We start from the raw sequence: 23,829 nt of genomic DNA, 5'->3' as shown, positions 1-23,829 counted from the left end.
TCGGACCGGGGGAAGGTGCAGTTTTGCAGGTCACCACACTGTACGGAGACGGAGACTGGATCCCCTACAAGCTAGACAGGGCATGATGTGATCAGGCAAACAGGCCGAGTACCAGTGTCAACTATTTCTTTATTCTCATTGGTGCTTGGCCTATCAGCCGGTGCCACCATGTGTGGTGAGCAGAAGTGTCATAACGTTGCTACAATGGCTACTGGTCAGTACGTTCCTCACTGCTACCATGGTCGTGGCCAGTCAGCCGTGTTGCTCCGGCGGGTTAGGAAGCTGTGTCTCTACAGGCCTTTTTCACACGGCCGCTTTGCGCATGCGCGCGTCTTCTCCTCCAGTTGAACGGGTTGAAAACAAAGCGGCAGCTATTGTGTATTCGCAGTTCACATTAGCTATAGCTGCCAAGTAGCAACTCAAGAGTGAAGTGGAGACCTCCTTAAAGAAAGGCCCTCCAGCCAATGGCATCGACCGGTTTTCATGAGGCAAACACTAGGCAAGAAAGGGGAATGAAAAAGGCTTTTGTCTTCATGCTGCGGGGAATGGGGTGTTCATTGTTCAGGCTTTGGGTGCGGAGGGGTTAAGGGTAGGTGCACCCACTTACCCGCCACGTGCATCGAGGCACTCTAGTTAAGGAGAGAAATTGAGACGGTTTGGGGTCGCTAGGGCTGAGGGCAAAGGCGCCTCTCCCTTTCCTGCTTTGCCTCTGCTGCAGAGCTAGAACTGGAGCCTCTCTTGAGGAGCATTTGCTGCTGCATTCTTGAGTTGTAGCTGACTATAGGGGCACATGCGACAGATGACTGCAGCTGTCAAGCACACACTTGCCGCACTGTATGTGCATTCGGAGCCCCGTGGAGCCAGACTGCACATGCGTCTCCCACAGTCGCTTGTTTTCAACCAGTAGCAGACGAATTTTCGTCACTCCCCACAGGGTGCCACATCTTGTTTGGTTTGGTTTATGGTTTTATGGGGTTTAACGTCCCAAACCGACTCGGGCTATGAGAGATGCCGTAGTGAAGGGCTGTGGAAATTTCGACCACCTGGGGTTCTTAAAGGGGAGATGCGGGTCTTCAAATAAATATTTTTATTGTTAAAGATATCGTAATGAAATTATAATGTGTTTCCTCTTTCTGTTTTAAAAGCTATGATTTGTTTCGGTATATCTCAATTAATTAGAATATTATGGCAAAATAACTTCAAGCTATTTAGTTAAATTTTTGCGGGTCGTTGAGACTCCTTTTACATTTGTTGGTTTTGATTGAAAAGGGGCTGTAGACAAAAACCTGCCATCTAGAGCTATGGTAATTATATTGTTCTTGAAGTATATCGCCGTATAAAAATGTTAAATTTTGTCCAAGCACCGTAATTATGAAGTATAGTTAGGTGACATTATAGTTCACAAATTTTGAAATGTTTGACTCGGCCAAACAAAGACAGCATAGCTCCACAGTTTAGCTGTTTCTGAATTCAACAGTATAAGGTTAATTAAAATTGTGGCATAAAAACATAATAAGTTCCATAAGGCTAGTCTTGTTGGCAAAAATAAAATGAAGGTGAGAAAATCCCAATTGAGGTGCGCATGTCAGTCATTCAGAGGTCATTGTAGAGGCTTCAAAAACACCGGTATGCAGACGTTCCAAAAAATTTCGCAGCAGGGAGTTATACCAGCTAGTGGAGAAGGGGCCCAGCTTTCAAATAAAACCAAGACAAAGCAAAGTCAAGGGAAGTGACAATTGAATTTAGACCTGGAAATTTTTTAGGCATAAACTTTTAGGTTGTATTGATCCCGAATGTGTCATTTTTGCAAAATCGGAATTTTCGCATTTTTTGATCATCTAAAGACCCGTGTCTCTCCTTAACATGCACTGACATTGAACAGTACATGGGCCTCAAGCATCCATCTCCGTCGAAATGCGACTGCCGCGACTGGGAGCGAATCTGTGTGTTTCGGGTCAGAAGTCGAGCGCCATAACCACTGAGCCACCGTGGTGGACTCAAAGGCAGATTCTCATGCGTGTCACAGCTGGCGGAAGGACCGAGTGGAGCGGGTTGGTCCGAGCGGGTAAGTCCGAGCGGGTTGGTCCGAGCAGGTTGGGTCGAGTGGGTTGGGCCGAGTGGCTGGGGCCAGTGGAGGAGCGCTGTACTTCATGTGGCTATACTCTTGATCCAAGTGCAGCCGGCTTCGTGGAGGATGTTTTGTGCACTCTGGGCAGACGAAGGGCACAGAACAAGTGTGTGGGTCCACAGCCAAATTTGGTGGGTCCTGTGGCACACTGATACATGTAGCAGGGGCAGGGTAGAGGGGATACTGTAGAAGCTTGGGCAAGTTGGTGTGACATTGTTTTTCAGCAGCGCAGGGGACAAAGGACGAGACAAGTGCACAGACACGGCGCTGAACTTACAACTGGTTTTTATTGAGGCGATTTCCACTACTTAAATACAGTGGCAACCAATCTCAAATGAAAAGACACATACACAGAACAGATTGGTGATAATGACAATTCCTGAGCACAGGTCTACAGTGGCACAAGACAAGTTGCGCACGTTTTTCTATTCTCATCAAGGAAATGTAGTTGTTTATCAGACAGAGCTATTGAGGCAATGCTTACGCATTCATCTTTGAATCTATGGATTTCATGGGCTTCAGTGATTTCACGAGTCATTTTTGTTCTATTATCTGACAGCACTCGTTACTGAGTGCTGTCGGAGAACCTTTTAAGAGCCTCTATCAGAGAACCTCTTATCAGAGAACCTTTTAAGAGAAATCATTAATTCAGGCTGTAGAGATTCCACTGAAAGGCTCAAGGAAGAAAAAATAAAGTGTGTGGTTATTCCTCATCTACACCGCATTTCACATAATCTGAAAAGGGTGGGCGCGCGTGCCGATGTAAATGTTGTTTTTTTCGCGCCTGATAAGCTCTCCAAACTCTGCCGTATTGTAAACAGCAGCAATGCAAGGATGGTAGGCTGCAATAAGAAACACCAAAAAGGTTTTGTACCATGTAGCAACAATGTTGTGTACAGGTTTCCGCTTTCATGTGGCAAGCACTACACGGGACAAACTGGCCGTTGCCTCAACAACCGGCTGCAGGAACACAACAACAATGTGAGCGGCACCGCATCCCGTCACTTTGGCATTCATTGCAGAGACTGCACAGAGGAAAGAAAAAAGAACAAGAAAGCACCGTATTATCCTGTTTTCAGTCAGTGCCGAGTGCTGTCAGATAATAGAACAGAAATCACTCGTGAAATCATTGAAGCCCATGAAATCCAGATTCAAAGATGAATGCGTAATCGTTGCCTCAATAGCTCTGTCTGATAAAGAACTACATTTCTTTGATGAGAATAGAAAAATGTGCGCAGCTGGTCTTGTGCCACTGTAGACCTGTGCTCAGGAATTGTCATTATCGCCAATCTGTTTTGTGCATCTGTCTTTTCATTTGAGATTGGTTGCCGCTGTATTTAAGTAGTGGAAATCGCCTCTCTAAAAACCAGTTGTAAGTTCAGCGCCGTGTCTGTGCACTTGTCTCGTCCTTTGTCCCCTGCGCTGCTGAAAAACAACAGAGTAGAGGTGTTCATGCTTAAACTGACTTAGTTGTACCGCCATTTTAATGTGCATAGGTGCTGTTTTGTGCAGTCTATCAAGACACGGGCTGAGCTGTCTCCAGACGGGAAGCACTATATCCTCAACGGTGGCAAGATTTGGATCAGCAATGGTGGCATTGCAGACGTCTTCACTGTGTTTGCTAAGGCAAGTAGGCACTATTTGGCAATGCATCTTGTGGGCTGAGTAGGAAGGAATCAGGGGGACTGCTTCAAAACTGCTGCCGCCAAAGTTGCATTATGGGGAGGTAGTTTAACTGATATTTATAGGGGTGCTGGCTCCTGACATGTCCTATTACTGATGTGGCACTTACTGTGCAAGCTTTTGTCAGCAGTTTAGTGCTGCCGAATGTATGTCACTTTATCCTGTCCTCTCGGTTGAATGCAGCATTGTGCATGCAAGTAAAAAAGTACGAAAAACATAAGCAGCTGTACAGATGTGCTTCTTATTTGCAATTAAAAATGAAATGTTGAAGCTAGTTTCTGGGCCTTAAATTTCATTTCATTTCATTTCCGTTTCAAAGAGCAGTCGGCCTCAGGAAAAAAAACTGCAGCTTGACAAGCTCCCGAGACCCACAACGTTCGGCAACAATGACACTATTGGCCTCATAAAAACAAAGAAAGGATACATAAACCTCAAGCATATTTGACATTCTAAAGAAAAACAGTCCTACCTTTGCAACACACTCCAAGTAGCGCACTATTACACATAAAACCAATAAGAATTTAAAATTCTGGGTGAGGACTATATACAACATTGAAGCAATCTGCATACATAGATAATAGCCCTTAATAATAATGTAGCAACACATTGGCTGTAAACTTAGGTGAAAAAAAGAAAAAGAAAAACAATAGCAAGGTTCCTTATACACAAATGTAAAAACAGAGGCAGGGTGCAAAAGAATTAACACCTATGGTGATGACAATCTTTGCCTACTAGACTACGTTTCCCCATACTAGATATTTCACATTTAGCCAAAACACATAATCAAGGCTTAGCATAAAGCCGTAAAACAAACCATAAACTAAATGCGACAATCATTTGGCAAGAACCTAGGAGGTCGGCGTGCTGCTTTTATTACCATCAATGCCTGCATCAATGAGACGGTTGAGTAATGCTGGAAGTCTATATCTGAGCATCTGCAGCAGCCCATAGTTAGCTTGTGATAGAGTTGAGATAGAGTTGATACTTTGTCCCGAATTTCCTGCCTGTAGCATAATGACAGACATATATCGAAAAGATTGAATATTCGCGGTGCATATTGCTGTTGTGGAAAAGGTGCGCGGAGGGAGGATCATAAGATAGGATGAGAGTAATTCTTTAAGCTTTCCTTTGAAGGAGGCAGACATTTTGATGAGTGCTTTGTGGAGCAGGAGCAGTTCCCCACACTACGTTACAATCCTGTGAATGCGACATGAAGAGGGTTTGAAATAGAAGCAACTTAATTTTAGCCAAAAAAGAATGCCAATACTGAGATTAGTATGCCAACTACACGAGCAACTTAAAGGCATACATGATCTACATTTGCACTCCAGAGCAGTTTTTTCTGTGAACCAGATTCCTAAAGCTTAAAAGCTGCTAACACTTCCTATAGTGCTCGAGGCATAGCGAAGTTCTCTGGAGAAGCTCAGTACCTTTCCTTTTGGTGGAAAAAACATTGCTTTGGTTTTTGAAACGTTTATTTGCAGTGCGTTACATTTTACCAGTGGACAAGCACTGAAAGAGTATTATTTCCGAGGGTAATGAGGTCATCTGGGCAGTAACCACTAAAGAATATGCTTGTGTCGTCCATGCATATTATAAAGTATCTATTATTAACATTAGCGATATCATTGATATATAAGTTAAACAGAAGTGGGCCCAAAATACTCCCTTGCGGGACGCCAGTTTTGATTTGAGTTATGCGGGAGGAGCACCCATTGATACCGACGTATTGATATTTATGGAATAAATAAGATCGAATTAGCTCCAGAACATGGCCCCTGATGCCATACCTCTGACTTTTTCCAAGAGGAGTGTCATGACTAATGCTGTCAAAAGCCTTTCTAAAATCTATAAAGACACCTAGTACAATCTCTTTCCCCTCAAAGTTTTCTAACATAAATTCTTTTTGGGCTACTAATGCAGTTTCAGTTGACAGACCTTTTTGGAAGCAGTGTTGAGAACGGGTGATAATACTGTGGTGATCGAAAAATTGATGCAGACGTTTAGCAATGACCTTCTCAGGTCCTTTGGAAGAAACAGGTAAAAGGGATATTGGCCTATAGTTGCATTTGCATTGGGAAAGTACCAGTTTGAATGCACAGATTAAAGATATGAGTCAATGGAGGTGAAATCATATATATAACATGCTTCACAGGAGAAATCTGAAGTCTGTTCGGATCACGTGATGTGCTGTTTCATAGCTGCATGAGAATTGATTGAACTTTTTCGTTGTCAACTGTAGTGAGGAAGATACTGTGTGGGTTGTTCAGTTCAAGATATTCTATCACTTCCGGGTTACACTGCGATCACGAGTTATCTAGGAAGAAATCATTAAATACATTAGCTAGGTCGGTTTAGCTCAACACCATCCACCGTTAAATTATCAGGAGCTTTCGTCGTATTTGAAGAGTTAATGATGTTGGAAAGATGTTTCCATAGGATATCAGTACGATCACTACTACCCTTAAAGATATCAGTGTACAGTAACATCTCGGTGATACGAACACGGTTGATACGAATTTTGCGATGATACGAATCAGTAAAATTCCCCGGCCGGAGTTCACCGTGCACAACGTGCGGAATTCCGGATGTTCCGAACTCTCTCCTGCGCCACATCAGATGGTACGAACACGCGAGTCGAGATCGCACCCTTGAGCACTAAGCGCTGCCCGCACATCGTCAATGTCACAATCGGTAATTGTGCGATGCGCACCTAAGTCCTGAATGGTGGTGTGCTGCCCTCACATCGCCGAAATCGCGATCGCTAATCGCGCGGTACACACAGCGAGCGGCGGCGCGCAGCACCGACATCGCCGAAATTGCGATTGCTAGTCGTGCTATATGCACCACGAGCAGTGAGCAGCAGTGCGCGGCGCTCACATCACTGAAATTGCAATCGCTAATCGCATGTAGTGGCAATCGCAGTAGTGGCAATGCGCAGTCTTCACATCTCCGAAATCACGATCGCCGATCACGCGGCATGCACCGCGAGCAGTGAGCAGCCCTCACATCTCCGAAATCCATATAGCTAACTGAGCGAAACGCACCTTGAGTAGCATGGCCGCATGGCCATGAAAAAATCCCGTCAGCCGTAAACAGATCTGCGTGCATGCAATTTCTATGCTTCTGCATGTGAATTTTGTTCGTTTGGATGATACAAAATTTCGGATGATACGAATTTTATAGCGACCCCGTGAGATTCGTATCACCGAGATTCTACTGTAGTACCTGTCTTTAGCAGTTCTAAGATCGCTATTTAATTTGTTCTGATAAGCTTTGTACTGTGTCCAGTGCTGATATGGTATATGATATTCAGTATACAGTAAAACGTCGTTAATTCGGACTTAAAAGGAGTGGAAGAGACGTCCATATTATCTGAATGTCAAATTATCGAATGGCCCCCAAAACTGTCAAAAATCGTTTGAGTGAAAGCAAAATTTATTTTTTGGGAATGTGGGCAACTTCTGTCTCCTTTTAAGACGAAAACAACAGCGATTTCTCGTTCTTCCACCGAATGCTTAATTTGCACACACTATCAGGAGTGGCGCAAGCAGAACTGCTGCACAGTGCTAAGGTTCTCCGCGGTTCCTTTCAATGCCCAAAACTGTAACACTGGAGCTTCTTCACATGTGTCGTCTAATGTGAGGAGGCTTCAGTGCACGAACAGCAAATGGCACGTGATGAGCGCGCAGTTTTGCCGCACTGGAGGAACGGAAATACCATGCAGATGGAAGCAAGGGAAGTGTACATTGGCGCCAGACCGGCAAGGTGCCTTCGAAAAACAAACAAAAAATGATCAGCAACAAGGTAATGTCATAACAGTGTGTGGCTTGGCTGGCTCGCTGATATGTGCAGCCGATAGCCACCGTCGCCGTGGGCTGGCGACAACTGGCAATGAAGCTCCAAAAACAAAACTGAGCGGTCAGACTCTCTCTCGGCCTATCGAAGGGGACCTGCTGACCCTGAATACTCCTGCCTCTGTGCACAGATCAGAGGGGCGCGGGCGAAAATGTTATATGTAGTTCAGGCCACTGGACGAATATCTGGACGATCGCCTGTCGAGCACATCATATCTCAACATGGCACCTCTTCGGGTGCTTGTACGGCTTAACCGATGTGAGCCCCGCAGTGTCCAAAAAATGAGCTTACGAGTCACGACGCCATAGACTTGCATGGGTGTTTGGCGGGTCTCCAGTGGCAGTCCGAATTTCTGAAAAAATAGGGTCCGTATGAGCAAGATTTTACTGTAACAGCACTGCCCCTCATACATTTTCGGTTTCGGGGAGGGTGGTTTCCACGTCTCGAAAACTGACTTCTGTGCTGTTCCTTGCATTTCTTCAGTCCGACTTAACCGGTGCACATGCGATTTTACTCTGAATTAACAAGTGTGTGGTGCCATTGACTTATGTACATTTTTGATGGAAGGGAGCAGAGAGGCCAAATTACCAGAATTTCTTAAATAATGAAGTTTGACTGTACAGGGCGATTCACTCTTAGAGTGAACATGTATGTGTCCACGCTCTTCAAAGCGCCCATGCATCCGTCCTGGTTGTGCATTGAAGTTAAGTGGCAGACAGTGCAATGCACCACCTCCTCGTCCTTCTGGCTGTGCGCCACTTTGCTTCGATGCGCAGCTGTGTCGGACACATGGGTGCTCTGAAGAGCACTGACACATGCACTCTCATGTTCACCCTAAGAGTGGATCTTCCTGTACATATAAAGGACATAGAGCGGTGATTGCCCAAAGACAATTGAGACATTCCAATGTTTTAATGCGGGGCGTCATGTGTGGCATTGATTTCCATAATCATATTGCAGTATAGAAAGAAACACAGAATATTAAGTTGGATGTTTTTTTTTACTTCCATGTGTCATTGATATCTCACCTGTGGAGGAAAGGTCATGCAATAATTATTAAAGAAGAGAAATATTCATTCGGACTTGAAAAAGTCTGCATTTTCAGATGTGCATTTGCACTTGAAGACACACACACGCTGTATGGCTGATGTGCATTCTCGCCCGCAGTCACTCTGCCCCTTATCCTGGTGCATTTCCAGCCATTTGTGGTGACAACAAAAGGTTACACACCAAGGGGGTGCTCATCTGCATGGCACACTTGCTGCCAAGTCACCCACCCTCCTGTGGCAAATATGTTCCAGGAGGTGCAAAAGATGTGCACTAGTGAGACAAATATGCTAGCTCACTTGCTTGTGTGTAAGATATTTGACGGCAGAAAATGAGAGTGACAGCAGTAAAAATCACTTGCGCATGCTACTCCATACTTAGTGCTCTATTGCCAACATCCCAGTGCACTGCACCACAACACAGAGTGGGAAAACAATCCACCAGTTGCCTTCTCTCCTTATGCTCTGGTTTCCACCACCAGGCACTAGCGTCTGAAACACACTGGCGCCATGACAGCTGGGGGTGGAGTGGGGCGCCTTAGATGGCAAGTGCGCGATCCACTTGTCCAGAAGAAGGGGTGGGGCAGCATGGTGAAGGGGGGAGGGGGGGGGGGCAGCATGGTGAAGGGGGGGGGGGGGGAGCATTTGTGCAACGTTGGTGAGCCCCCATGATAGCGCTGGCTTGTGGGCCCAATCTGAATGCTGCTTCACTTGTCCAGAAGAAGGGGTGGGGCAGCATGGTGAAGGGGGGGAGCATTTGTGCAACGTTGGTGAGCCCCCATGATAGCGCTGGCTTGTGGGCCCAATCTGAATGCTGCTTCAGTAGCAACCTTGAGTTCATGGGGACAGCATGCGAAGATCCGTGTCGTCAGTTCTGGCACTTCTCAATTGCTTCAGCGAGGGTTGCGAAGAGCTCCTGATGCTGCCTAAGGAAGTGTCTGAGGGTAACAGTTTTCGCCACACTTGTGAGGTTCTCACAGCAGTGTTAGCCACTTCGAAAATCAGAACGAAGAGCATTGTAACTCTTTGCCGCTCATACTTGACTACCATATTTACACGAGTATTAGTCGACACCCCGCCAATATTGCATGGCAGGAAAAAAAAAGGCAGGGTGTGCTCGTGGGCACATTCCAAAATGAGAAACTAGGAGGGTGCTTAAGCCACGCCTTTAAGAGTAGAGTGTAATAGCTTTTGCTGCCGCTGCCGCTTATCAGCAGCCGCCATCGGCCGCCGAGGGCAGAGGGGGGGTGGCGGCTCTGCACGTTGACGGAGCAGCTGCTGAAGGTCAGCACGAAGTGGCAGCCTTAAAGGGACCCTGGCAGGGGCTCTCATTAAACGTGCGATATGTATGGGGTGTTAAAAGACGACGGTTCATAATTATCCTCCAGCGAGAATTATATTAATGCGTTTTGTGGAAGCTGAGTTATATGCAGACAAAATTTGAACTTCCGCGTCTTCGCGCCTTTCCCTCTCCTCTCTCACGGCAAAACAGCAGCGCTCCTCCGCCGGCCCCACTCACTCGGCCCCTCCCCTACCTCTGCCGGCTGCGGCATGCGTGGAGTGGCCGCGGCAGCGCGTGATGTCTGAAAGAATTTGGCGCTGTGAACCAATGATAACCCCCAGCTGCTCACGTCATTTGCACGATGTGACGTCGTATGCCAGGCTTTCGTGCGAAAGCCCGGCACCGTGCGTCACCGCGAGGTGCGAAAACGGGAATTTTTAAAAATGTATTGTAAATTTCCCGCTCGCTTTTGAGGTCTTGTACGCGGCATGGACGCTCGGTGGCCTGTACTCTACATAGTGCAATTATTTTAAAGCCAAGCTCAAACACCCCTTTCTGTGGCCCTTTAAGTCTGTTTCACATGCAAGCGAATGTGCCGCTGTGTCACGGATCTCTCCGGAGAACACTCGGACCGAAAGAATGGACTAGGCGACGGGTGTACCCACACAAACGCACATTTAATACACTCTACGTGGCACACATACTAGAACACAAAACTAACACAACTAACACGAAACACAAAGACTATAAATACACACGACCCGGGCACACTACTCCTAGCGTCTACTACTAGTGTCCTACTATTAGCGGTCGGCGTTCGTGCTCACGGTTGGTTCGGTGTGGCTGCGGTGTTGTATGGATCCAGTAGGCGGCGTCGAGGCGGCGTTCCCTGTGCTTGGGCTGGCGTCGCTGGCGGTGTTCGACATGCTCGGGCTGGCGTCGCTGGCTGCGTCGTACAAGCTCGAGGTCTAAGCGCCCATGGAGGTGATGCCGGTGTTGTTGGCGTTGGGGGCAGCACCCGGATGGGTGGCAACAGCGCTGGAGATACCCCTGGCCGTAGCAGGTGACAGCGTCCTCTGTTGACTCCCCGGAACGGGCTCAGGCACGGCAGGAAGTCCATGATGCGGAGTCGTAGAACGCAAGCTCACCGGAGCAGTAGCCGGCGTCGCTCTCTTCCAACCAGTGTCCCTGACCCGCCGGAGCCTCCGCTTCTCTGCTGTTCCCCCCAGTGCCTCGCTCTCAGTCGCCCTTTTATAGCCTCGGTGTTAGTCCACGTAAGCCTTGTCGTCGTCTTCTTCTCTTCTCCACCAATCATCTCTCTCCACCGCACCAAATGCTTCTCCACCAATCATCGCTCTCCACATCAACGAATGCTTCTTCTTCCTCTTCTTTATTCTTCGGTTAATTCGCGTCGTCTTCTTCACACCTTTTTCCTTTAAAATTTATTTTAGGGTCCTTAATATATGTGACACGCTGCGTTGCAAAATCCTGTTTTGAATCGTTGCGACGGGTCGAAGAGCTCGAGCAGCAAGAACCCAACAAGTTAAAAAAATTTTTGCTGCGACGCAGCGCTCAATCACTCAGTTCGCTCAGTCACTTGCACGTGAATCAGCCTTTAGACTGTGGCGACGTTGACGACAGCGGCGACGACGATGACGCAGGCGTTTAGCTCCTTAATGCTCTCACATTGAAATGTATTAGTTATGGACTACTTGTCCACACTTGCACAATCGTCCTCACTAGCGCTTCCGTCGCCTTCGCTGCTGAGGTCCCGCAGCACATCGTTCTAATGTCGTCGTCCAGCGAAATCCCCCACTTTGCAAACATCTGCACCACGGCATCGCGTGGAACAGCTGAAAGTTTTGCCTTGCTGCAGCTGCCACACCTGCATCACCCATTTTGAAACGTCGAACTTGTGGCCCAGTTCGCTTTCTTTCTTCAGCGTAAAGAATGACGGCCATCTTGAATGTTGCTCCGGTTACCGGAACCGGAGCATAAATAATGATTGACAAAGCACTACATTAAAACCTGGTAAACATGGCCAGCAGTCATCAAATGCATCAAACAGAGGCAAAGAAAAACTACGCCTGAGCTATGTTGGCTCTTCCGCCAGATAAAGAAAATCCCTGGAAGTATTGCCATTCTGAGTGGCGGTGCTGCCGTGATTGGGACAGTGGCCCTTCCATCAACTTTTGACACTTCCTTGAGTGCCGAGTGCGCAGTTAAAGGCAGAAAAAAAAAATATTTCTGAAATGCATGCAGAATAGCCGAATGCTACTGAGTGGAGCCATAGAGCAAGCAAAATTGCAACCACGCTGTAGCATCTAGCATCCCCATTTGTGGGGATGCTAGCATCCCATTTGTAGTGCTGTGCTTTGGTTTCGATTGTAAGTGGACCCCCCCCCCCCCCCCCCCCCCCGCTTCAGATTTCCAAATTAGAAAAAATAGGTCGACCTACTACAATCATGCAAATATAGTAATACACGAAGGAATAGCTGTTCATAATGCCTCAGTGGCCAATGCCAGCCCTGCCTGAGAGGGTGCCAAAAGCAACGATTTAACATTTCTTGCCAGTTGAAATGTCAGGTGAGTTAGAGACAGACTTCCAATCAATCAGTCAATCGATCAGTCGGTTGGTGGGTGCCGGAGTGCAGTGTAGTCAAAGCCCATGGACAGCTCTCATTACCAAATGCTTTTACATCAGTCTCCTGTAATGCGAGAGGACTGTTGTTGCTGTTTTGCCATTCTTTAGCTTAGCTGTCTGCACTGTTTTGAGAACCGCTTAAGATTTGTGACTTGTACTATTGGTGAACTGTATCAATACTGACAAAAAGGCTGCAGGCAGCTGGGCTACATTACACTTTTAATAGTTTTTCTGAGAGTGGCCCGCAACTTGCAATTATTTTTTTGCTTCAGGTGAATTTCGTATCCTTCAGAAATAAACAAGCGGCTTCTTATGCCATATAGCGAACGCAGTAAATAATATTTGTGAAACTGTGGGAGCGTAGCACGTCATCCGCCACCTTAGTGCATGCATATTTTGCCACCAGTAGTAACATCGTTTTTTCTTTTTTGCAATTTCAAGCGTAATGTGCACTTTCAAAATAGGAATTATTGCCATTCATTTCGATCTTAACAAAACGCATGTCAGAAGGTTAAGCTTTTATGGTTAAGGTTAAAGTTAAGGGGTTAAGGTGTGCCACTGAAAATGTCTGCAGTGCTGCTGTCATTGTGTAGAAGTGCTGTCAGTGTTCTCAGCACTCTCTCAGCACTTGTGGTGTCTCTGTAGAAGGTTTGGGAAAAAAGCAGGTGCACAGTTTTCTTCGAAGGTTGTTGCTGCAGCCACCAAGTCACGTAGGAGTGGCCCCGAGGTGCTTGCATCATACAGGATGTTGTGCTCAAGCCTTGGAAGAACAGCACTGGCACTGTGAGCAGAGGAAAGCTGAAAAGGGACCTTGTGATGCATTTTTGCAGACTCCTGTCAAGCTGGACTCGGGCGAGGTGCGTGACCGGATGACGGCGTTCATCGTGGAGCGCTCGTTTGGTGGCGTCACCTCGGGGCCCCCCGAGAAGAAGATGGGCATCAAGGGCTCCAACACAGCCACCGTGCACTTTGAGGACACCAAGGTGCCCGTGGAGAACGTGCTTGGCAACGTGGGGGACGGCTTCAAGGTGAGGGGCATAGTACTTCTTCCACTCTCGGGCATTCTCGGCAGTGTCATTCTAGCTGTCGTGTCGCATTTTGCCTACAGTGCATCACGTGCCTGTTGATAATAGCCTCTGCTATCACTCTGCCAGCAAGGAAGTACCTGGTGGTACCAGCCACCATGCCTAATGTCTGCCTTTGTTCTGTGTCTTGTGACAGGCAGGAAATAGTTTCCATGCAGACAATAAAGCACGGCTTAAATATTCTTGAGGAAAGCATTATTGTGCTCGCTTGTCATGCAGCTGCTGAAGTCCAACTCTAGGAGTTTCTTGGAACAAAGTTGATAATCACATCACATCCCATAGTCCTATTGCTGCAATGCAAAAAACTGTTTTAATGCGAAAGCATTAATAGTTCCTTTACGAGAAAAGCTGGCAGCGTATGCGTGTATGTTTACTCACAGATTGTACAGAAAAACCCCATCAGTGGCAAGAAAAATAGGGTAACATCATCAAGCGGCCATATGACGCACACAGCAAGCTGAGCACTGCCACTTTAGGCAATCAAATACTTGTTCGTCTGTAGTCGATCCTGAAGAGACAGCCGTGTACAGCACCAGTCTACTGGACAGTGTTCTGCCTAGCGGCCTATTGCATACGCGGTCCCCGTGCCACTCACGGATCGAAGTGGGCCCCGAGGGCACGTGAAGCGGCTGGTACAGAGCATTGGCTTGTCAGATGATACAGGTCGGCAGTCATCCAAGCGGAGGAGCGGCCGTGACGGTGGCGAACCGAAGTCGTCGCGTCGTTGCAGCTAGCTAAGATGGGCACTGGCGAGATGGCGGACCAAAGCCGTCACATTCCTGCGGCAGAGCCCATAACACGACGGGCCTCACGCAGCCAACCCAGCAACACCCACTGCATTTGATCACACTGCACACATCACCCCCGCACTACCACGCGCACTCCATGTCGTCATTGTCGTCTTCGCCGTGCTGGCCACTGCATCAGCACCACCACCACCACCACAATGCCATGGTAGAAAGAACAGCAAAATGTGCGTCTCGATTTTACTCGCTGCAAATATAGATGGGTCATTCAAACTGTGGCTACACAAAAGGCCTCCCTGTTCGATACGCATTTAATAAGAAAGCTTCGATGACATGCGATCTTTTCACAGAATGGCTCCGAACATCAGATGCCCGAATTGGAGAAGTCAGGCCACAAGATCTGTCTTCTTCTCGACAACTGTTCTGCCCATCATGCCAGTTGAAGCAGATCACCATCAAATTTCTGCCGCCAAATACAATGGCGAAGCTTCAACCTCTTAATCAAGGCATAGTGAAAGCATTTAAGGTTGGTTATAGACGGCGACTGGTGCAAAAACTCCTGATGAGCCTTTGGATGAGAATTGAACTTAAGGTGGATCTCCTCAGAGCCATACAGATGCTGGCTCGTGCCTGGAATGACGTGAAGCAAAGCACAATCGTAAACTGCTTCTGCGAAGCAGGGTTCGTGGTGGCTTCAGATGATGGGTGTCTAGAGACAGAACGCCATACTTATTGGCCACCTTCTTGAGGTCAGAGAGGTGTGCTGTACGTAAGGTACAACTTCCGGCCTTGCCAGCTTTTTATCTTGAGGTCGGTTGTTTTCCTTGCTGCCCTTCAGCTTTTTCAGCAAGGACTGCATCATTGTCACGAATCGGTAACGCCTCCCCGACTTTCCAAAGGGGAACGCTATCGCGTGCAGGTTCGAACAAGAGAACAAGACAACAAAGAGATCAAACTAAACAAAATGAAGCCATATTTATAATTGAAAGGAAAAGAGCCGATATGAAACGAAAACAAGAAAAACACACACTCAACATGCGTACAGCACTACAGAATAAAAGGAAACAGTTCACTAGGTACTGAGCGTGAGGCAGGGATGTCTTGCAGACAGGGTGGACGAGGGTGAAGAACTTGGCAGCAGCAGAAGAATTGTAGCCAGATACCATCGACGGCGGCCCGAAAACGTCGGATGTTTAAAGCAGGCTATCCAAGAGTGTCTTTCGGCAGCACAGACGCTCAGTCCATCGGCTGCCACCTCCACACTTGCAAGGAACGCAGGAGGCTTGCATAGGTGATCCAAGGGAGGTCCACGGCAGCACGGACCCAACGTCCGACGGCTGCCACCTACACGCTTGAATGACCCGATCTCCGCTGCGCTGGCTTCCTTTACACCTCAGTTTTCTGACATGCCTGCTCTCCGCTCCTCGTGCTCACCACGCTCTTCATCGCCGTTGCCTCGCACACACCATTCGCACGCTCACACGCGCAACGCTGGGCTGGCACACGCAGCGCTCCTCTGTCCGATGCACCACTGTCGACGCACTGCGTTCGCAAATCCTCCAAGGATTTTGTTGTGCACCTCACATATGCCCCCCCATTCGAAAATGTTTTTTTCACATAGAAAAAATTGCCGTTGGTGCACACAACACTAATGTTCACGTGGTAAACGGACAAGTTAGATGCCGTTGAAGTCTCCGAAGGCACCTTACACAGTGACACATGGAGGCACATAGAAACGTGCACCGTGGGAACATGGGTCAAGCATCACACATCTGGCAAAAGGGAAAATAGAAACCATACAAAACATCAGACACAAACTTTAAACTCTTCTGCATCAGAAAGGTACAAATTTACACATTGAACAACTCATAACCAGAAAACGAAAAGAAATAAACAACCTTTAGACACTCCTAGACTACATTTGCACAGATAACCATTGCAAACACACGGTAACACGGTAACCATTGCAAACGAAAAGAATTGAAAAACAACTCGTAGGCAGTTCTAGACTACATTTGCACAGGTAAGCGTTGCAAACACACGCTAACACTGCACATTAGGCATCACTCTCCGGCAATTTACAAACGATTCATGCAATCAGCGCCTATGTTTTCGGAGCCCCTGATGTACTCTACATGAATGGTATGTTACGTAATGGTATGTAATGTTAAGCTCCAATGCTGCTGTTCAAATGCTTTGCCTTTGTTAAATATTGCAAGGGTTGGTGGTTAGTCTGAATGAATACGTGGAATTTCTCAACCGCCCAAACTATTGCCAAACACTCGCGTTCAATCACTAAATAGCGAGATTCGCGAGGTAACAACTGACGACTCGCATATGATACTGGGTGGAGGATTCCATCGTGCTCCTCCTGAGAACGGTGCCTACGCTGACCTCGGAAGCATCTATGCGAAGCACGAACTGCTTACTGAGAATTGGAGCTCTTAATACGGGCCTGGAGGTTAATGCGTTCTTGAGCTCGTCAAAAGCGGTTCGTCGCGGCGATGTCCAAGCGACAAGGTTTCGTTCATTTTTGCGTGTCATCTCCACGAGCGGTTGGATATTGTCGGCACAGCTTGGGATGAAATCGCGGTAGTATCCGGCAAGCCCTAAGAAGGAACGCACTTGCTTCTTCAACTTTGGAAGTGGTACGTTCACAAGCCTTTCCACCACCGTTTCCAATGGTCGGATGGTCCCTTGTCTATGTTGGTGTCCAAAAAAGGAGATGTGAGTGGCTCCGATTTCAGTCTTCTGCGGCTTGATCGTGAGGCCCGCCTCGCGTACCCTGCAAAACAGCCTCTTTAAAGTCCGGACATCATCTTCCCAGGAAAAAGTCGCTGCGAGAACATCGTCGATTAGGACGACGTTGTCTATGCCCTGTAACAAAACGCGCATGAGGTGCGTAAAGATAGCCGATGCTGTCTTAATGCCGAAGGGCATGTAGACGAACTGATAGTGACTGGATTGGGTGGAAAACGCTGTTTTCAGTCTCGAAGTTTCCCCCAAAGGTACTTGCCAGTAGCCTTTAGCAAGGTCAAATTTTGGTGCCAACCTCGGTAAATATTACATCTGTTCTTGGAATGGGCTCTGCATCAGACACAAGAACATCATTGATGCGTTGAAAGTCGACACAAATCCGATAGGTGTTGTCTTTTTAATTAGAATGATAGGGGAGTTGTATGGAGATTTGGAATGCTCAATGACCCCTAATTTGATCATTTCGTCTATCTCCTTTTCGACCACATCCTTCATGGCAAAAGGCAACGGGTATTGCGGAGTATTCATAACTTCAGAAGTTGGGGAGCTTGAGTTGACACTCCACTAGATTAGTTTTACCAGGAATCTCAGAAAAGATGTCTGCATACGTGTCAAGTACGCTCCGAGTCTCCTGTTGTTTGTCGTCATCAAGCTTGGTGGAGATCTGCACAGCCTCAATTCCTTTACCATGGTCGCAAGGGTAGGCAGTTGTTCTTCGGAGTCACCTTCTTCGATTACGACGAAAGATGATGCCTGCACGGTCTCGTGGGGCGCACGCTCTTCGTACCGTTCGAGAATATTGATGTGGAATAGCTTCTTAAAGTGGCCCAAGTCGATCCAGTAATCCACGTCGTTCTTTTTGCCAAAAACCACGAATGGTCCTTTCCACTACACCAGGGGTTTATTGTGGCTACTCGGCCAAAGAGTTAGAGCACGATCTCCAACCCTTAACTGCCACTTCTTGCTGTTCCTATCGTAATATCTCTTCTGAAAATGTTGGACACGCAACAAATTTTGATGTGCCGCTCTCACAGTTTGCTCGAGACGTTCTCTTAGATCGAGAACGTAACCGTATGTCATCTTCATGTCTTCTCCCAGCTCTTCCCTTGTCCAGAGCTCTGACGACTGCGAGCGGTCCTCGCACATGTCGTCCAAGTATCGATCCAAATGGAGAAAACCCCAGACTCGCCTGCCAAACCTCTCTGTATGCGAACAGAAGTGGAGCGATATAATGATCCCATGTTTTGGGCTGCACCTGAGTTTTCGCAGCATCTGCTTGAGTGTGCCGTTATATTTCTCCACGATCCCATTGCACATTGGATGGTAAGGGGTCGTGCTGAGATGTTTCACCGCCAAGAGATCATTGAGCTCTCTCATCATTTCGAAAGTGAAACAGGAGCCCTGATCACAAAGTATCTCTCTCGGAAAGCCTATTCGCGAAAACATGTCCAACAAACCCTCTGCCACAGTCACTGAATCTATCTTTGGCACAGCCATGGCGTGGAGATACCGCGTGACAAAATCGACGACAGTGAGAATATATCTATTCCCTTTCACCGATGTGGGCGACAGCGGACCGACAGTATCGACAGCGAACCGATCAAATGGAGTGTCGATAAAAGGCATGCGTCCCAACGGAGCTTTCCCTACTTTTCCTTTCAGGCACGTCCATTGACAGGAGTCGCACGACCTGACATACCTCTTAATCTCCTCTTGCACTCCCGGCCAGTAGAAATCTTCCAGAACTCGATCTGCAGTCTTCTTAATGCCCTGATGCCCCACCAACGGGCTGTCGTGGGCAAGCCTTAACACCTTTGATCGGGAAGATTTTGGAAGTACTACCTGTCAAACCTCTCTACCAGAGGCGAGATGATAGAGGCGATACAGCAACCCCGTTTCGACAGAATACGAGTGCGAAGTGCTGTGCTTGCATTGGAACACGTTCCCTACTTTTACCCAACACGCCTTCAATGACTCATATTCTCTTTGCTCTGTTTCTAGCATTTTCTTGGAGAACCTCATGGGACCAACGCTTAAAGCAGTACTTTCCCCCCTTCGTCCGGATACTTCCTTTCCAGCCAACACCGATTTTGGGCCTTCGCCCTCACCATTTTCACTGGGAACCTCATCATTGACTACGCCAGGACATAATTTAGCAATGCCCTCCGCTTTTTTCCAATTAATGTCTGGATTTGACGGCTCACGGGCCTCTGGTATATTTCCAATTATGACATCGTACAATGGTGTCTCCATGCACTTTACCAGGGCCGCGCAAGTGAAATAAGGGGAAGCGATATAAACTTTTGCCTCGGGAACTTCCAGACTACTGCCATCGACTACGAACACTGTAGATCTCTAGCTGGTGAGAGCTGAGTGAGGAACTAAGGGTCTCCGCACAACCACTGTATTGCTCCCCGTGTCCCATAAAACCCGTACAAGTAGACCTCGGAGGTCTCCCTCTAGTACAGGCATGTGTTGGGCGTCTGCAGGCTTTTTCTGGACAAGTCCGATCACCACTTTATCTTCAGCTGGTTCAAGCCTATCTATTGTTGTGGACACCGTTTCAGGCACAGCACATTCTGGTTGAACACAACACGACGATTGCTTCCGGTTTTCTTGCTTTCTTGAGCAGGAACTTACATCATGCCCTGTTTTTCGACAATAAACGCAATAAAGTTGTTTCAGCTTAGAGCGACAGTCGGCAGCTTTATGTCCAGGTCGGTTACAAATGAGACACCTTCCAGACTGTCTTCTTGATGGTACCTCCTTCTTTCTCGGAATGCCCACCTCTTTGAACGAAGACAAGTTTCTTTGTCGGTGGGCCTCTAGAAAGTTGTCTGCCGCCTCAGCCATTTTGTCCAGCGTCTTGCACCCTCTTTCTCGAAGGAAAATTGCCAGACGACTACGACAGTTCCTCATGAACTGTTCGGCCACCGCCAAGTCACGTAGAACATTGTATGCTGTGGCCGTTCCCGACATCTTGACCCATCGATCGAAGAGACTGAGCAAGCGTGCTGTGTATTGCATTGCTTGTTTGTTTCTTTTTCTAGCGGCTTACTTTCACGAAACCTTTCGTGATAACCCTGTGCTGTGAACCAAGAATGTTGGAGCAGGGCTAGTTTTGCCTTGAATCCATTGAATCTGCTGGAGACAATCGATCGAACACATGGAGAGTCTCCCCAGTCAAAGACATACTCAGTGCTATAGCCCTCTTTTCCTTGGGCCAGCTATGCCCTACTGCGATATGCTCAAAACATTTAAGTTATGCATGCAAGTCATCCCTGCGATCGTCGAAAGGTGGGATCAATTTGTGTGCGATAACCGCTGCTCGGGTTCTCGATTTCGCCCACCAGCTTCTGTGAGCCTCGATTGGAGCTGCAATCTACGCTCTTCAGCTTCAGCTAGCGACTTTGCATGCTCGCGTTCGGCTTGTGCTTTGCGCTCCTCAGCCTCTGCTTCCATCTTGGCGTGCTCGCGTTCGGCTTGTGCTTTGCGCTCCTCAGCCTCTGCTTGCGCCTTAGCGTGCTTGCGTTCGGCTTGTGCTTTGCGCTCCTCAGCCTCTGCTTGCGCCTTAGCGTGCTTGCGTTCGGCTTGTGCTTTGCGCTCCTCAGCCTCTGCTTGCGCCTTAGCGTGCTCGCGTTCGGCTTGTGCTTTGCGCTCCTCAGCCTCTGCTTGCGCCTTAGCGTGCTTGCGTTCGGCTTGTGCTTTGCGCTCCTCAGCCTCTGCTTCCATCTTGGCGCGCTCGGTTAGGCTTGTGCTTTGCGCTCCTCAGCCTCTGCTTGCGTCTTAGCGTGCTCGCGTTCGGCATGTGCTTTGCGCTCCTCAGCCTCTGCTTGCGCCTTAGCGTGCTCACGTTTGGCTTGTGCTTTGCACTCCTCAGCCTCTGCTTGCATCTTGGCGTGCTCGGTTAGGTTTGTGCTTTCCGCTCCTCAGCCTCTGCTTGCGCCTTGGCGTGCTCGGTTAGGCTTGTGCTTTGCGCTCCTCAGCCTCTGCTTGTGCCGCCTTAGTGTGCTTGCGTTCGGCTTGTGCCTTGCGCTCCTCAGCCTCTGCTTTCATCTTGGCGTGCTCGGTTAGGCTTGTGCTTTGCGCTCCTCAGCCTCTGCTTGCGCCTTAGCGTGCTTGCGTTCGGCTTGTGCTTTGCGCTCCTCAGCCTCTGCTTGCGTCTTAGCGTGCTTGCGTTCGGCTTGTGCTTTGCGCTCCTCAGCCTCTGCTTGCGCCTTAGCGTGCTTGCGTTCGGCTTGTGCTTTGCACTCCTCAGCCTCTGCTTCCATCTTGGCGCGCTCGGTTAGGCTTGTGCTTTGCGCTCCTCAGCCTCTGCTTGCGTCTTAGCGTGCTCGCGTTCGGCATGTGCTTTGCGCTCCTCAGCCTCTGCTTGCGCCTTAGCGTGCTCACGTTTGGCTTGTGCTTTGCACTCCTCAGCCTCTGCTTGCATCTTGGCGTGCTCGGTTAGGTTTGTGCTTTCCGCTCCTCAGCCTCTGCTTGCGCCTTGGCGTGCTCGGTTAGGCTTGTGCTTTGCGCTCCTCAGCCTCTGCTTGTGCCGCCTTAGTGTGCTTGCGTTCGGCTTGTGCCTTGCGCTCCTCAGCCTCTGCTTTCATCTTGGCGTGCTCGGTTAGGCTTCTGCTTTGCGCTCCTCAGCCTCTGCATGCGCCTTGGCGTGCTCGGTTAGGCTTGTGCTTTGCGCTCCTCAGCCTCTGCTTGCGCCGCCTTAGCGTGCTTGCGTTCGGCTTGTGCCTTGCGCTCCTCAGCCTCTGCTTGCGCCTTGGCTTGCTTGGTTAGGCTTGTGCTTTGCGCTCCTCAGCCTCTGCTTGCGTCTTAGCGTGCTCGCGTTCGGCTTGTGCTTTGCGCTCCTCAGCCTCTGCTTGCGCCCTGGCGTACTCGCGTTCAGCTTATGCTTTGCGCTCCTCAGCCTCTGCTTGCGCCTTGGCGTGCTCGGTTAGGCTTGTGCTTTCCGCTCCTCAGCCTCTGCTTGTGCCGCCTTAGTGTGCTTGCGTTCGGCTTGTGCCTTGCGCTCCTCAGCCTCTGCTTTCATCTTGGCGTGCTCGGTTAGGCTTCTGCTTTGCGCTCCTCAGCCTCTGCTTGCGCCTTAGCGTGCTTGCGTTCGGCTTGTGCTTTGCGCTCCTCAGCCTCTGCTTGCGTCTTAGCGTGCTCGCGTTCGGCTCGTGCTTTGCGCTCCTCAGCCTCTGCTTGCGCCTTAGCGTGCTTGCGTTCGGCTTGTGCTTTGCGCTCCTCAGCCTCTGCTTCCATCTTGGCGCGCTCGGTTAGGCTTGTGCTTTGCGCTCCTCAGCCTCTGCTTGCGTCTTAGCGTGCTCGCGTTCGGCATGTGCTTTGCGCTCCTCAGCCTCTGCTTGCGCCTTAGCGTGCTCACGTTTGGCTTGTGCTTTGCACTCCTCAGCCTCTGCTTGCATCTTGGCGTGCTCGGTTAGGTTTGTGCTTTCCGCTCCTCAGCCTCTGCTTGCGCCTTGGCGTGCTCGGTTAGGCTTGTGCTTTGCGCTCCTCAGCCTCTGCTTGTGCCGCCTTAGTGTGCTTGCGTTCGGCTTGTGCCTTGCGCTCCTCAGCCTCTGCTTTCATCTTGGCGTGCTCGGTTAGGCTTGTGCTTTGCGCTCCTCAGCCTCTGCTTGCGCCCTGGCGTACTCGCGTTCAGCTTATGCTTTGCGCTCCTCAGCCTCTGCTTGCGCCTTGGCGTGCTCGGTTAGGCTTGTGCTTTCCGCTCCTCAGCCTCTGCTTGTGCCGCCTTAGTGTGCTTGCGTTCGGCTTGTGCCTTGCGCTCCTCAGCCTCTGCTTTCATCTTGGCGTGCTCGGTTAGGCTTCTGCTTTGCGCTCCTCAGCCTCTGCTTGCGCCTTAGCGTGCTTGCGTTCGGCTTGTGCTTTGCGCTCCTCAGCCTCTGCTTGCGTCTTAGCGTGCTCGCGTTCGGCTCGTGCTTTGCGCTCCTCAGCCTCTGCTTGCGCCTTAGCGTGCTTGCGTTCGGCTTGTGCTTTGCGCTCCTCAGCCTCTGCTTCCATCTTGGCGCGCTCGGTTAGGCTTGTGCTTTGCGCTCCTCAGCCTCTGCTTGCGTCTTAGCGTGCTCGCGTTCGGCATGTGCTTTGCGCTCCTCAGCCTCTGCTTGCGCCTTAGCGTGCTCACGTTTGGCTTGTGCTTTGCACTCCTCAGCCTCTGCTTGCATCTTGGCGTGCTCGGTTAGGTTTGTGCTTTCCGCTCCTCAGCCTCTGCTTGCGCCTTGGCGTGCTCGGTTAGGCTTGTGCTTTGCGCTCCTCAGCCTCTGCTTGTGCCGCCTTAGTGTGCTTGCGTTCGGCTTGTGCCTTGCGCTCCTCAGCCTCTGCTTTCATCTTGGCGTGCTCGGTTAGGCTTGTGCTTTGCGCTCCTCAGCCTCTGCTTGCGCCTTAGCGTGCTCGGTTAGGCTTGTGCTTTGCGCTCCTCAGCCTCTGCTTGCGCCTTAGCGTGCTCGCGTTTGGCTTGTGCTTTGCACTCCTCAGCCTCTGCTTGCATCTTGGCGTGCTTGGTTAAGTTTGTACTTTGCGCTCATCAGCCTCTGCTTCCATCTTGGCGTGCTCGGTTAGGCTTGTGCTTTGCGCTCCTCAGCCTCTGCTTGCGTCTTAGCGTAC

At 49.2% G+C, this 23,829-nt stretch overlaps 1 protein-coding gene across 3 annotated transcripts in view; it reads left to right on the top strand.

The window, feature by feature from the left end:
• The window catches only part of LOC144124530 (very long-chain specific acyl-CoA dehydrogenase, mitochondrial-like), a 94,143-nt gene that overhangs the window by 36,482 nt on the left and 33,832 nt on the right, over window positions 1–23,829 (top strand). For all 3 annotated transcript variants that reach the window (XM_077657270.1, XM_077657272.1, XM_077657271.1), the window contains exons 7-8: window positions 3,641–3,754; window positions 13,472–13,669. In XM_077657270.1, the coding sequence (XP_077513396.1) occupies window positions 3,641–3,754; window positions 13,472–13,669 (312 nt within the window). The remainder of the gene's footprint in view (window positions 1–3,640; window positions 3,755–13,471; window positions 13,670–23,829) is intronic.

The sequence above is a fragment of the Amblyomma americanum genome, chromosome 3 (genome assembly GCF_052857255.1).
Source record: "Amblyomma americanum isolate KBUSLIRL-KWMA chromosome 3, ASM5285725v1, whole genome shotgun sequence".
In the NCBI taxonomy this organism is placed as follows: Eukaryota; Metazoa; Arthropoda; class Arachnida; order Ixodida; family Ixodidae; genus Amblyomma; species Amblyomma americanum.
This window is presented reverse-complemented; position numbering and strand designations above follow the sequence as displayed.